This window comes from Ochotona curzoniae, unplaced genomic scaffold, assembly GCF_017591425.1.
Source record: "Ochotona curzoniae isolate NIBS_2020 unplaced genomic scaffold, NIBS_Ocur_1.0 scaffold_4701, whole genome shotgun sequence".
Lineage (NCBI taxonomy): Eukaryota > Metazoa > Chordata > Mammalia > Lagomorpha > Ochotonidae > Ochotona > Ochotona curzoniae.
The window spans coordinates 41,908,607-41,923,938 of NW_024467122.1; the positions used below are offsets into that span (position 1 = coordinate 41,908,607).

The following is a 15,332-nucleotide window of genomic DNA, read 5'->3' on the forward strand; positions in this document are numbered from 1 at the left end:
TTTATTGGGTTTTTCCTGTCCTAAGAGGTGAAGACAGTCTTGGCTAAAACACCTGTCAGTGTGGGAATTGAAATTTGGACTCTGTTCTGCAAATAATATCCTGCAGAATTATTTCTAGATGCCGGAGTCCAGGTCCAGCCAAATTCAGAACTCGTGGAGTAGGAGCAGAAAAGGAGTGGACCACTACGATTTCATGGTCATAATGGACAATGCAAGAAAGCCTCACAAGCTTTGGCACAGACTTTTGACATGGTCAAGTGGGTGTAGCCAAGAATAATTCTGCCATTTGTTTGACCTAAAAACTCAATAGAAGTTCCTACTACGATTCTACAACTCAATTTTGTACCACAAAGAAATGAGAACCTAAAGATCAAGGAAAGAATGAAACCCTAAACAGATGCCTTCATTAGCTGTAAGGTCAATGGGGACAGCCAAGATAGCATGAATAATAAAAGGGCTTTGGGCAAGCTGTTGTTATTATTTACATTAACCTCCAAGCTCACATTGATAGTAAGAAGCCAACTCCATAGCAGCAAACAATGCCTGAATGGATTACAGAATTCTTGCACAGGGTGGTCTGTTGTCCATGCAAAGGAAGGCGGAGCTGCATTCAGGTGCCTGTAGAGACATCCACTGGGCCCTGCCATGCAGCGAGAAATTCCTTGCAGCCCTGCCTGCAATGGAACAGTACTCTTCACACCTTCACGTCCCCCACATCCACTATACTGGCCCCAGCATGTAGAGGAAAACTATGCCAAATGATCATGTTAGAATTTTTTTGTGCAAGGTTCTGTATTTTCCTTTTGTTTCAGGGTCAAGATGAAATCTACTGAGGAGGAAAGTGGAGGTTGTCAGCATCCTATGCACCTGCCCAGATGTTACCCCATGAAAGCCTTCACAGCATCTCCAGACTTGCTGCACTGTCAAGAGGAAGGGCTAGTGGGAAATAGACCCAAGACAGGTATGTGAATTTTGACCAAGATAGGATCTTAGGATCTTTGCATTACTCCTGTGTGCTTTTTCTGTTTAAAAAGATTTGAGGGGTTTTTTTTTTTTTAGTTATTATATCCTGTATTGCTAGGCACAGAATAGTTTGGGATGGAAGTGGATAAAATGGGCTGATCATACAGTTTTAAGGTGAAAGCATTTGATTTAGTATAAAAATTTGTAGTTTCTGGACCCGGCACAGGAGCCTCGTGGCTAAAGTTATTGCCTTGTTCATGCTGGGATACCATATGGATGCTTATTTGTTTCCTGGCTGCTCCAGGACTACCCAAAGCCATGGGAGACCTGGTGGAGGCTCCTGGCTTCGGATCAGTTTGGATCAGCTCAGCTTTGCCCATTGTGGCCATTTGGGGAGTGAATCAGTAGATGGAAGATCTTCCCTCTCTGTAATTCTGACTTTCCAATAAAGATAAATAAAATTTATTTTAAAAATTAACAAATTTATAAACATTTACAAATAAAATATAAAAAATAAGTAAAACATTTATTTAAAAAATTTGTAGTTTGTATATTCCTGCAGGAATTACTTCTCCTTTCATGTACAGCATAGCTTTCACCCATGAACTTCAGTGCTTTGCATTCCTAGGGCCTAGAGTAAGCAAAACGAGCAGAGCAGTTACAAAATACTCGGTATGGAATGACTCGAGTGTAAGGGTGATGCCAGCAGAAGTATGACTGCAATCCTGCCAGCAGCATCACACATTGAGAGGCCTCATGTATTTACCATCAGAATTTCTGTGCTCAGCTGTGTGTGTTTACATTCTAGGTTCTGTGAGATAGGTAGAAAAGTAGTTATCCTGTTATACTCAGTCCTGTGACAAGTACTCGAGTCTAGGGGTTTTGAGGTAGGCATTGACAAAATTGTACAAGCTACTGACACCGTGTCTTGTTTCTTGTCCATGGTAATAGACATATGTGCTAGACGTTATGTCTGGGTTAAACTTGCATGCAGCTGATCTGAAAACAGTTTTCAGGTTGAAGTGTTCCACCATGGACAAGGAAGGAGTTCAATAATTAGATTGTATTTGAGGTCCTTAAGACATCTCGGCTTTGCCTGCTGTGCTACTCGGTTCAGTGGCGTTGCTAATGGGCGTAAGAAAAAGAACCCAGGCTGGAATATGTAGGAGTGATGTGTACAGTTTGCTTTCTGTGCCCCTTGCATGAGGACATCAGGGGTGAATCTTGACATGGTCCCTGTTGTAGCAGTGTGTGTGTGACAATTCAGTTTCAGTGTTCAATAGTTTTTCTATCAACCAACCCTACTTACTGGGCATGCGACTTTAAGGCACACTTAAGACCCACTTGTTTTTCTCATGAAGTCTTGGCCAGTGATCATCCTTTCTTTAATCTTGATCTCTGCCACTTGTTTGCTTATTATCACTATTGTGCCACTTTGTGTACAGGAGTCTTTCTGATGAAATTGTCTGGAATTTTTATCTCCACACTGCTGTATGAAAAGGTGCATAATAGTAATATTTTTAGCTTAAGTTTATGATCATTATGTAATAAATTATAGATGATGCCTAGAGAAAGAATAGAAAATGAAGCTTGCCTATAGGGGTGGTTGCATGCTCCATGTGTTTCATCTTAGAGTTCAGATTCTATTCAAGCGCTTAAGAGGAAATTAAAGGCTCTTACATTGCCATCTTGTGGTGGGTTTGGGTTCCAAATGAAGGTTATAATTTTCTCATGTCAAGGGCAGTTTTTCCAGTTTATTGTCACTAGAAAAATGAAAGATTGCCAAGATTATAAATACAACCGGCATTGATTCAAATGAACTGGAAATACATTTTGTAAAAATATAATTATTTTATATTGCCTTTTCATTTGTCTGAATCATGGGGAGTTTTGGATTTTTGCAAGCTTTTAAACTTAAAGACCTTTAGAAGATGATTAGATTTAGTGTGCATTTTTTTTAAAAATCCAGATCTTAGGTTTATACAGAGTTGACCGTGATAGTTTTGTGATTTTTATTTAAAAAATTAAAAAATATTTGTAAAATTTACTTATTTTTCTTGCAAAGTAAGATACACAGAGAGGAGGAGAGACACAAAGGATCTTCCATCTGATGATTCACTCCCCAAGTGACCACAACGGCCAGAGCTGTGCTGATCCAAAGCCGGGAACCAGGAACCTCTTCCAGGTATCCCACTTGGGTGCAGGGTCCCAAGGCTTTGGGTGGTCCTCGACTGCTTTCCCAGGCCACAAGCAGGGAGCTGGAAGGGAAGTGGAGCTGCTGGGATTAGACTCAGGGCCCCTATGGGATCCTGGTGCGTTCAAGGTGAGGACTTTAGCTGCTAGGCCATGCAATAGGCCCCAAAAATTTTTTTAAAAATCTATTACTGCATGAGGATTTGGGCAGAGAATCAGTAGTTCCCTGTTTTTTCTTGTGACTTAATTTGAGCATGCCCGCCGAGTTGTCATCATCCTAACCATTGTATTTGCTTCCAGAGATGTTAACTGGGTGGTTCATTGATCCTACACTTCACCTTGATACCTAGATAGAAGCTGGATTCATCTGAAACCAGAGGTAAGTGTAACAACATCTTCATTTTTACCTTGCAAGATTTAAGTGGCTGAACGTTGGTAGTTGAAAAGGTCAGAGCTAAGGGGGATGGGAGGCATCGGTGGTTTGCCCTTCACCAGTCACGCACAGTTTGCCATGATGAGATGCATGTTCAGTCCGTGTTTCAGCTGATGACCCTGATTAAACACATGCTCTGAGCAGACTAAAGGCAGGGGCAAACACTTGGAGTGTTTCCTGGGAGTCTTGCGTTTTAGATGCCAACATTTTTTTGTGCTTCAGTCTTTCTGGACATTTCATCTCTGAAATAGAATGAGAGTGAAGAATTCATCTAAAAATTCAAGAACTATAGGAAAAACACAGCCAATCAATCTATTCACATCTACGCAACCAGAGAGGCTATTTTAAACTAATATCTTGCGTGTTTGTGTGTGTGTGTGATTAGAATTGCAGAGATGGTTAAAACAATTATAGGATGTTATAATGCAACATTAAATGAATAATATTCATGATACATTAACTTAAGAGATTTTGTTTGTGAGCCCAGTGTGATGGCTAAATCCTCACCTTGCATGTGATGGAATTTCATGTGTATGCTGGTTCGTGTCCGGTTGTTCTGCTTCCCATCTAGCTCCCTGCTTGTGGCCTGGGAAAGCAGTTGAGGATGACCCAAAGCTGTGGGAGATCTGGAAGAATCTCCTAGCTCCTGGCATCAATTCAGCTCAGCTCCAGCTGTTGCAACTGCTTGGGGAGTGAACCAGCAGATGGAAGATTTATTTACATGTTTGAAGGAGTGACTGAGGGAGAAGACAGATCTTGCAGCTGCTGGTTTACTCCTCAAATGTCCAAGCTGAACCAGGAGACCAGGATTCTGGAGCTGTTTGCAGATCTCCAGAGTGGGTGTGTATCTAAGTACTTGGGCCAGCCTCTGATGCTTTCCCAGGAGTGTTGGCTGGGAGGTGAATTGGAAGCAGAGTAGCCAGGAACTTGACCTTAAAATTTGATAATGGGATCCTGGCATTCCCAAGTGGTAGCTTAACCAACTGTGCCTGTGGCATTATTGCCTGCCTCTCTGGAAAACTATTTTTATATGCCTATGTTTGCTTGAGAGACACATGTGCATAATGAAATGATAGTGGCTATTTTTAGAATTTGTTTCTATATTTTTGTTAACATTTTTGCTTAAAATTTTATTTATTTGAAAGGCTGAGTTAACAGGAGAGGAATAGAGAGCAGGTTCAAGACAAATGGCTGCAACAGCCAGGAACTAGGAGCTTTTTCCAGGTCTAGGAGTTCAAGCATCTGGACCATCCTCCTGCTTCCCTAGGCTTGCTAGCAGGGACTTGGATCGCAAGTGGAGCAGCCAGGACATGAACTGGCAACCATATATGGTGTGCTGGTGTCACAGGATGCCATCCTTGACACAGGTGTCACCATGCCACAGCACCACACCACCAGCTGCAAACTGTATTTTCTGATTTTGCTACATTTATGTGCTATTTTTAAAAACTATTTTACACAACGTGGACAGTCTTGTACTCATTGTTTGTGTCTGCATTTTCAGCAGGGAATGAGGTGGATAGATGGGAGAGTTAAAAAATACAAGAAAAGCAAATAATGCAAAGTAATGTCAGCACTTGAAATGCTTTTTTAAAAGCTTTTGGTTATCTTTTGTAGAAGTGAAATTTGAAGAGACCAGAACCACCTATGAGTTTTGCCTTACCAATCTGGACCTCTTCCCTCCTGCAAAGCCTGGATTTACGATCGGTGATGAGTGCACTTTGTTTCCTGGTAAGCTTCTGTTGAGACTGAGAAACCTTTTGAAGATGTTGAGGTAGTAATGGTAGTAAAGGATATTCTAGACAAGATCTCAACTGGGCTCAAACCTATGTACTGCTTAATCAGTTATATACCTAGTTAGAAAATGAGGGCAACGGTGCTCAAAGTTTAGTTACTTTATGATTAAATCTGATAAATGGGGCTTACCATGTTGTAATACACATGGCAGATGCTGAATACGTAATTAGGTGTTTTATCTGATTGTATTTATTTTAGACTTTGTATTACCTGGCAGTTTCTGGCATTTATAATTCTGGCATTTATAATTTATAGCTGCTGTCTTTCCCAGTTGACCTACCCCTCATTACTTTAATCTCTGGCATCCCTGAAGCTAATTTAGTTATTGAGTTATGGTAACAGGGCTATTGTGTGTATCTTTTTTTTAATTTTTTATTAAAGATTTATTTTATTTATTTTTTTTTTTATTGGAAAGGCGGATGTACAGAGAGGAGAGACAGAGAGGAAGATCTTCCATCTGATGATTCACTCCCCAAGTGAGCGCAACGGGCGATGCTATCCCAATCCGAAGCCAGGAGCCAGGAACTTGTTCTGGTATCCCACACGGGTGCAGGGTCCCAAAGCTTTGGGCCGTCCTCAACTGCTTTCCCGGGCCACAGGCAGGGAGCTAGATGGGAAGCGGGGCTGCCGGGATAGAACTGGCGCCCATATGGGATCCCGGGTGTGCAAGGTGAGGACCTTAACCACTTGCGCCACCGCGCTGGGCCCCTATTGTGTGTATCTTTATGTAATTATCTTGGTTTGGGTACTATTTTGTTTGTCATTTGTTTAGCTGGGTCAGTTCATCCTTACCGATTTTGTTCTTTGCTATTTTTGTGTGTATGTGTTTCTTAATAGGATTGGGGGCAGCCCTGATGGCCGTTCCTCTCGCTGCTGGAAGCCTTGGGCAGTGGGATTTTGGTCCATCACACAGCAATGCTGGCTTGTCTTCACTCGGGGCACCATGGGATGGGTTGGCTGTCCGTTAGTGCCTTCTGATTTTTGCGGAGTCAAACAATTACACTTAAGTAGTGATTCTAGATTAAGAAATGTAATAATGATTTTTAAAAAATTGCGAGCCATGGGGATACGTCTTATAGAGAACACTTTCTGTACTACGAAAGAGCTGTAGGTGATTCTGGATGTTGCTGAAACATACTCTGAAGTTATTCATGTTGAAATTTTAAATAGTTTGTTCAGTTTTCTACAGGGGCTTACACAGTTTTGAAACATGTTAGTGTGAAGGTTCTTCAAATGCATTTGAAGATTCTTCAAATGAAAGATGGACACTAACATCTTACCAGAAATGGCTTTATAGAATGAACTTGGAAAAATGTAAGAGGCAACCAAAAACAGTAAATTTTATTTTTTTACCTTGGACTTAACCTTGATGTAAAGTGTATATATACCGATGATAGACTATGTGACTACCCTTGCGTTCGTCTGATTATGATGCTCAACCCTTTTAAAGGGAAGGCAGAATTTGAGGAGTAGATACACACAAAAGCTTCCCAGTAGGGCTGGCATTGCGGGGCAGCAGGTTAAGCCAATGCTTGACATGTCCCTTTTCAGAGTGCCAGCTGGAGTCCCAGGTGCTCTGCCTCTGGTCCAGCTTCCTGCTGATGCGCTTGGGAGGCAGCAATCACTTGTAACTGCTGGCTTGTGGCCTTAGCTTGGCCTGTAACTGCTTGCTGTGGTTATCTGGGGGAGCGAGTCAGTGAATGGAAGATCTCTATTTAAAATAAAGGAATGAACGTTTCAAAAGCACAAGGTACTGGTATCTAATACTCTCAGTGGGTGAGGCTTGCAAAGGCAGAGTGGGGAACTCAGTCCGGTCTCCTACATGGGAGGCCAGCACCCAGTTCCAACCATCCCTGCTGCCTCCCATGGTGCATGGTAGCAGGAGGCTGGCCTTGGCAGTGGAGCCAGAACTTGAACCCTGCCAGCCTGATACTGGGTGTGGGTGTCCCACGCAGTGTTTCACGCTGACCCAGAAGCACCCTGGCAGCTTCATTTTTAATTTATAACAGGTCTCAATAGATTACACAGTTATAGGAAGCAAAGAAAAGCAAAGTGTGGCAGATAGCGTTAGTGTGAAATAGTGTGTGCAATTCCCGGGGCCTCACTAGGTGGATGCAAGGGAAAGACCCAGACGTACTGCACATGATGCTCACTGCTGTCCGTTGTAGGCGTCTCAGCATTTTTGATCCCGTGCCTCCCTCCTGGCCTGTGCCTTGAGCGCCAGAACTCCCTAGCTCCCTTAGGACAAGTACCTTCTAGCACCCAAAGTATGCTGCCTTGTCTCCCCTCTCAGTGAAGAAGGCTAGCGCCTTAAAAGATGCACGCAAAGAAAGGGTACTGTGCCTTTTGAGGGCGTTGAGGGCACCTGCTGGCCTTTGAGCAGGGACACCTATGGCGGCTGAGACGACCCCGCCCCCACTACCCGTCAGGCCACTGGGCCACTCCGCACATGCGCTCTGGGTGGTCAGTGTTGACGCATGCGCGACTCAAGGGCGTCGTGGCGGCAACGGCGTTTTCCCGCGCTTTTTTTGCTCTTCAGGTTAAGTATTCTGTTTGTGTATTTGTTCTTTTTGTTCTCTGTCTAGAACGGAGGACGGGCCGAAAATTCTAGCGTGTGATAGTCTGTGGGTTTACGTCTCTAGAATTTTTCCTCAGCCAGGCAGCTGGAATCTACTCCTCAATCCTGTGGAAAATTTGGAACTGGTTATAGCTTTGTCTGACAGGAGCCTCAGATTTAAAATTTTTCAGCTTTTGTGCCTTCCCAATGTCCTTTTTAATTTACGCTGCCTGTCAGGGCTTGCCTGTGGAGGCTGACTTTGGGGGTGAAGGTGTCAGCGTCGGCATCCCCTAGGATCCAGGCGGCGTCCCTGACACTGTTAAATGCCAATGCTTTTTGTTGATGATTTATTTCTGGTGTGTTTAGAATATTGTTATCTATTTGTTCAGTAGAACTCTGGGAAAAAGTTGAACCCATTTGGAAACCTTATGCTGCTTTTAGGTGATATTTTCACAAATGTTTTGGGTAGAATCAGCATTGGAGTAAGACAAATTAAATGAACATCCAAGTTTTGTGCATATTTTTAGGTGTCATGATAGGTTTACTTGGGTAAACTAGGTTTCCATTAAATGTTAGTAGCTTGCTGCTGTTTTTTAGCAGGGGCAAAATGGGTGAAGATTCAGAACAGTATGTATAAAGACAAATTTTAAATGCATGAAAAAAAGGTTGAAGTACATAATGTGGAGTTTTAGGTTTAAGCGTGGGATATGACACTAAAATAGTTAGCAAAGAATGGGTGATACATTGGGCATTTGTTTAAAATTTTTAAAGATTTTTTTTTCATTGGAAAGGAAAGACAAAAGATCTTCCATTTGCTAGTTTACTTCCCAGAAGTCACAACAGCCGAGCTGAGCTCATCAAAGCCCTTTGGGTCCTCCCTGCAAGGCTGCAGGGTCTCAAGGACTTGGGCCATAAACCGCTGCTAAGTGGGAATTGGAGCAGCTGGGACACAAACTGGTATCCCTGTGGGATCCCAGGGCTTGGAGGTATAGGATTAGCCAGAACCATGAAACCAGCCCCAAGATGTTATTACAGAAAGAAAAAAGCATTTTTAAAATTTTTTTTTGTGGAGTGTTAATGTTCTTAAACATTTTTCCAAGGATGTATTATTTCTGGCCTTAATAAGATTAGGAACTAAAAAAAAAGATTAGGGACTGGGCCTGGCGTGATAGCTTCAAGACTAAATCCTTGCCTCGTGTGCGCCAGCAATCCTATATGGGTGCTGGTTCTAATCCCAGCAGCTCCACTTCTCATCCAGCTCCCTGCTTGTGGCCCAGGAAAGCAGTAAATAGCCCAAAGCCTTGGGACCCTGCCCCCGTATGGGAGGTTTCTGGCTACTGGCTTGGAAGATCTTTCTCTGTATCTGTTTCTCTTTGAATATCTGCCTTTCTGATAAAAATTATAAGTCTTAAAAAAAAAAAGAGTAACGAGTCATAAGTTTGTGTCCTGGGAAAAAAATAAGCAAATCTTCAAAAAAGGTTTGGAACCAACTATGTCTCTAATGTTTTCCTTACTTTTTTCATGAGCTTTGCATAGAGAGGATGCACAATTAGTATTTTTGAGAAATTGAAATCAGTATAATGTATTGATTATAGTAACTGCATTTACCATAGCAAAACAAAAACATGCAGATTTTATTTGTTATTTAATTTTCATTTATCTCTTTTTAGGACTCTTCAGAACTTGGAGAATTCCTATCCTACTATGTCTTTGTGTGAAGATATGTTGCTGTGTAATTATCGCAAGTGTCGCATTAAACTCTCAGGTTATGCATGGGTCACGGCCTGTTCTCACATCTTCTGTGACCAGCATGGCAGTGGAGAATTTAGTCGCTCACCAGCTATCTGTCCTGCCTGTAACAGTACCCTTTCTGGGAAGCTAGATATTGTCCGCACGGAGCTCAGTCCCTCAGAGGAATACAAGGCTATGGTGCTGGCAGGACTACGACCAGAGATTGTGTTGGACATTAGTTCCCGTGCACTGGCGTTCTGGACATACCAGGTTAGCACTTTTATATTAACTTATTGTCTACTAAGGTTGAATTCCTGAAAGTGGATAAATATCTTGTAAAGTTTTTTTTTTTTTAATTAATTAGGCAGAATTACAGAGAAACACAAATGTCCCATCCATTCATTCACTCCCCAGAGGCCTGACGGCTGGAGCTGGGCCAGTCAGAAGGCAGAAGTCGGGAGTTTGTAGCTCTGTCCGGTCTTCCACATAGGTGCCTGGCCTGTGCACAAAGGGTCATCTCACTGCCTTTGCACGTGCATCAGCAGGGAGCTGGGTCACAAGTAGAGAAGCTGAAACTTCAGTTGGCACTGTGCTGTGGAATGTAGGCATTGCAAATGGTAGTTTGACCCCCTATGCCACAAGCCTGCCCTGGTAATATACTCTTGAAGCAACATCACCTTTGGTGTGTTCTAGTCCTAGGACTTCCCCATACTGAAGAGGAGGTGTTTACGCACAGTGCATGTGACAAGGAGAGGATATTGTATTCTGCTTAATTTGGTTCTAAATGTTAAACTGATATTACCCTTATCTAAGCATCTTTAATTTCGTTTTGTGTTTGCATAATGTGTTGTGTATAACTTTGTACTCAGTATTCTAAAAATCTTCTTGGCAGGTACATCAGGAGCGTCTCTATCAGGAATACAATTTCAGCAAGGCTGAGGGCCATCTGAAACAGATGGAGAAGATATATACCCAACAAATACAGAGCAAGGATGTAGAATTGACCTCTATGAAAGGGGAGGTCACCTCCATGAAGAAAGTGCTGGAAGAATACAAGAAAAAGTTCAGTGACATCTCAGAGAAACTGATGGAACGCAATCGCCAGTATCAGAAGCTCCAAGGCCTCTATGATAGCCTCAGGTTACGAAATATCACTATTGCTAACCAAGAAAGCACTCTGGAACCATCCATGATTGCACAGCCTGGCATTTTTGGCTTCCCATTAGGTAAGACGGGGCATGTAAGATCCCGTCTAGTTCTTATTTTTATTGTTCTTTAAAGAACATTTTATTTTTATTTGAAAGGACCCAGAAAGAGAGGGTGGGCCATCTAGCGTAGGAGGAAGACAGGTTTTCCATATACTCCCTAAATGCTGTGATAGTCGGGTTTGAGCCAATCTGAAGCCAGGCAGAGACACTTAGCCCTCTTCTGCTGCCTTCCCAGGAGTGTTATCAGGAAGCTGGCTTTGCAGCACAGCAGCCTTGAACTGGCACTCCAGTAAGGGACATTGGCAAGTGGCAGCTTAACATGACATAGTAGTACTAGTCCCTCCTTGAAATTTTTTTTCTCCATGTAATTTTTTGAAGTATTCTTGTGTGTTTGTGCATATATATGTAAAATATATATAGATATATGAATTTATGTATATATATAAAACGGTTCCTCTAGAGTAATCTGCAAAATAATAAAATCATAATTTTTTTAAAGATGTGTATTTTCATTTGAAGTAATCAGTTTCAGAAAGAGCTCTTCCGTATATATTTGGTTCATTCCTCAATGGCTGCAATGGCTGGGGTGGGGTTAAGCTGAGGCTAGGAGCCACAAGCTTCTTCCAAATGTCCTACATGGGTGTGGGGGTTCCTTTCCTGATTTTTCCCAGGCACATTAGCAACTGGGACTCAAACCAGTGCTCTTATGGTATGTTAGTGTTGTGGGCAGTGGCTTAACGCACTGTACCACAACTCTAGTCCTTTGTGTTTTAATTTAAAGATTTTTTTATTTTTACTAGGAAATCATATTTACAGAAAGGAGAGATAGAGGGAAAGATCTTCCATCTGCTGGTTCACCCCTCAGGCAGCTGCATCAGCTGGAGCTAAACCGATCAGAAGCCAGGAGCTTCTTTTGGGTCTCCCTTATGGGTGCAGGGTCTCAAGGCTTTGCAGCGTCCTCCACTATCTCCTAGGCCAAAAGCAGGGAGCTGGATGGGAAGTGTTGCAGCCAGGATACAAACCGGTGCCCATATGGCATCCCTGGTGAACGCAAGGCGAGGATTTTGGCCAGTGGACTACAGTGCCAGGCTCTTTGTGTTTTACGTTTTAGCTCTAATGAAAATGTATTTCTTTTCTGAGCTTTGTTTTGGTGGTGAGGTAATGACTCATTGAAAATGGTAAGAGAAGGTATGTTGTGGTCAGGTGAAGGAGTGGGAGATACTCATGTCTTTGTTAGGCAGTAGTAGGTCTGTAGTTTGTACATTGTATAGCAGTTGAGTTCTTTCAGAGTACATATTGAATAACTTTTTCTTTTTGATGATTTATGAGGAAATAGTTGCTAAAATTCTTATTTTTTTTCCCCTAGGGAATAACTCCAAATTTCCTGTGGAGAATACGCCAGGTCGAAATCAGGGTGGTGGGGATGGAGATTTTCACTTCCGACCATTCTTCGTGGGTTCTCCCACAGCACAAGAACCCAGCAACAGCTTTTTTAATTTCAACTCTCCAAACCATGAGTTAGAGCAGCAGCAGATCTCCAGTAGGGCCTTCAAAGTGAAAAGAATTTAGATTACTTCATGGAATGCCTCCCTGTTCACTTTCAGTGGTATTGGTCAGTAAATTGTCCTTATTCTAGACAGGGAGTCAGCAGTCTTCCTGCGCTATTAAGTCTTTGAAGTTGTCTTTGCATTTCCAATGTGTGAGAAACTACCTGTGGGAAATGCTTTAGAGTCTGTTTGCTTTATTTCCTTGTGAACTATTGTGTTTTTTCACTGTTGATGACAGGACATTATTATTTTTTTTCACTGTTAACTGAATTGTGGCTTTAAATGAATATAGGCATTTGTGTTCTACTTATCACTTTGGATCCTATTCTTTACAGTTGTGAATGTGTGATAGTGTTCATTTATATCAATATTTTGTGGTATTTACCAATATATTCATTTGAAAATTTTGTTCTCAGAAAATGGTGGATTACATATTAATTTATATATATACATATCTGTGCCTTCAGTAATTGGCACTCATGTACTCATGTCAGTGAATGAGAGTATAATTTGATGCTTTTATGTTCAGTCCCTATTTGCATTTGAAATAATTCACATTGATAATGCTAATTTGTAAGGTTGATTTTTTTTTTCTTTACAATTGTTTTTATTCATTTATTTGCAGTTCTTTTTAAATAAAATTGTTTATGTCAGCTCTTGTTTGGATTTTCTTATTTAGGTATATACTTTTGTTATAGAAAACTTAACCAATATATTTTTGATTCTAAGATAATGTTACTAAAAGCTTTATTCCTTGTTTTTCTCCATTATCTTCCGTCCGTTGATTCACTCCCCGGGGGCTGCAACAGCCAGAGCTGAGCCAATCCAATTCCAGAAGCCTGGAATTGCTTCTGGGTCTCCCACGTGGATGCAGGGTACCAAAGGCTTGGACCATCCTCAGTTGCTTTCCCAGGCCACAGGCATGGGCCTGTTTTTTTGTTAGGGTCACAGAGTGAGCTTCAAGTACAAATAAGTTAAACTAAAAAGTGGTGCATTGTGGTGCATAGGGTTGAGCTACCTTCTGGGACACCTGCATCCTTATGAGCACTGTTTGAGTCCTGCTCCCTGCTGAAACATGCCTGGGAACGTAGCAGAGAATGGCCAAGTATTGGGCCAGTACAACCATGTAGGAAACTCAGATGGAGTTCAGGTTTTGGGTTGACCCAGCCTTTCCCATTGTGGCCATTTGGGGAGTGAATTAGCAAGTGGAAGATCTTTCTGTCTCCTTATCTCTGTAACTGCTTTTCCAATAAAAATAAAGAAAAATCCAACTAACAAACACTAAGAATTATAGACACTAGGGCCTGGCATGGTGGCCTAGCAGCTGAAGTCCTCACCTTGAATGTGCCAGGATCCCATTTGGGCACCAATTCTAATCCCAGCATCACCACTTCCCACCCAGCTCCCTGCTTGTGGCCTGGGAAAGCAATTGAGGAAGGCCCAAAGCCTTGGCACCCTGCACATGTGTGGGAGACCTGGAAGAAGTTCTTGGCTCCTGGCTTTGGATCGACACAGCACCAGCCATTGTCACTTGGGGAGTAAACCATTGGACAGAAGATCTTCCTCTGTCCTCTATATCTGCTTTTGCAATAAAAAATTTTTAAACTTTTTCCATTTTTTAAATGACATTACATAGTTAATTAGGGTAAAAAGGTTCAAGGGCTACAGTAAAGTGGGTGACATTATTTCCACATTGTTTCCTTCATGTATCTGAGGTAAAGGGGGATATTAAGGGAGAAATCCCACCCAGTCTCCCACCCACCCCAGGTCCCTGATGTGGGGCATGCTCCGAGGGTCTTGGTCAAGTGGTTTTGATAGTTCAACAGTTCTGAATTGCTGCCAGTCTTGCCATTCCAAGCACGATGTGGTCGTTGAAGAATCCACTGATTGACATAGAGTCTCGGTTTGCCCAGTTTTTCACTGCCAACACATAGCTGAGGTGGTTGATTGACTTGTTCTGTCCTCTGTCTTTTCATGGTTAGGGTTCTGAGTCCAGCAGTTCGATTGGAGAGATCCCAAAAGAAAAAAAAAATCATTAAAACAAATTTACAGACACTCCAAAAGATGTTCAACTTATATACTCAGCTGGCAAGGGAGATAGCAGGATTGTGACGGTGGCTTTCCCAAGACTTATCCATAGCACTGCAGACATGCTGACCTCTGCAACTTCCACAAATATGGGGAACTCAACGGTATAAACTGTAATGAGGGACTGTGTGTACTCTGCCTTTTTTAAAAAGAAAAGGGGGAAAGATATTTATCCAATAAGTTATGCTTCAATGGTAGAAATTGAAGAGGCAACTGGGAAGCCTCTTGTACTCTTTCCCTACTCTTCGGCAGTAGTTACTGTGGGGAGGCAGGATGCTGCAGCAAGCAAATCCTCTGCCTGTGCCCTCAGCTTCCCGTGTGGGTGCTGGTGTTTGTTCTGGCTGTTCCTCTGCCCATCCAGCTGCCTGTCTGTGGCCTGGGAAAGCAGTGGAGGACGGACCAAAGACTTTGGGATCCTGCACCCGCGTAGGAGACTCAGACGCAGCTCCTGGATCTACTCAACTGGCTGTTGCAGCTGTTTGGGGAGTGAATGGAAGATCTTTCTGTCTCGCCTTGTAAATCTGTCCTTTGAAAATAAGTCATTTTTTAAGGGTACACAGTGAAGAGAATGCTCTCACCCACAACTGTCATTCCCTCCATGTCTCTCCAGATATAATTTTTTTCTTAAGCATCATGGGTATAATCTATGAATACAGGTAATAATTACTATGCTGGCTTTCATACTTCTATCCCAAATGTAATAGATTTATAAGGATAAAGCTTCGAGATGCTAAAATTACTCAGGAAATTACTGCCAAATTTGGTAAAGTTTGAACTTACTGATTGCCCTTTTCCTTTCAAAAGTTCCATGTAAC

The 15,332-nt window shown here is 42.2% G+C and overlaps 1 protein-coding gene and 2 non-coding genes across 4 annotated transcripts; all 3 read left to right on the forward strand.

Annotated features, from left to right (window-relative positions):
- Positions 1-918: 918 nt before the first annotated feature.
- CCNB1IP1 (cyclin B1 interacting protein 1) lies at positions 919-13,065 on the forward strand. 2 transcript variants are annotated; one of them, XM_040969672.1, is made up of 6 exons: positions 919-961; positions 3,457-3,535; positions 5,207-5,320; positions 9,614-9,944; positions 10,567-10,900; positions 12,249-13,065. In XM_040969672.1, exons 4-6 carry the CDS (start codon positions 9,648-9,650, stop codon positions 12,449-12,451), a joined length of 834 nt encoding a protein of 277 aa, XP_040825606.1. In that variant the 5' UTR covers positions 919-961; positions 3,457-3,535; positions 5,207-5,320; positions 9,614-9,647; the 3' UTR covers positions 12,452-13,065. The 2 variants fall into 2 exon arrangements, with proteins under 2 accessions (XP_040825606.1, XP_040825605.1); XM_040969671.1 differs by lacking the exons at positions 919-961; positions 3,457-3,535; positions 5,207-5,320 and adding an exon at positions 6,640-6,700.
- LOC121149699 lies at positions 3,660-3,736 on the forward strand. Its single transcript, XR_005882833.1, has one exon. It is a non-coding gene; the product is annotated as a small nucleolar RNA SNORD126 (small nucleolar RNA).
- LOC121149696 lies at positions 6,239-6,385 on the forward strand. The gene has a single exon (XR_005882830.1). It is a non-coding gene; the product is annotated as a small nucleolar RNA SNORA79 (small nucleolar RNA).
- Positions 13,066-15,332: the final 2,267 nt, after the last annotated feature.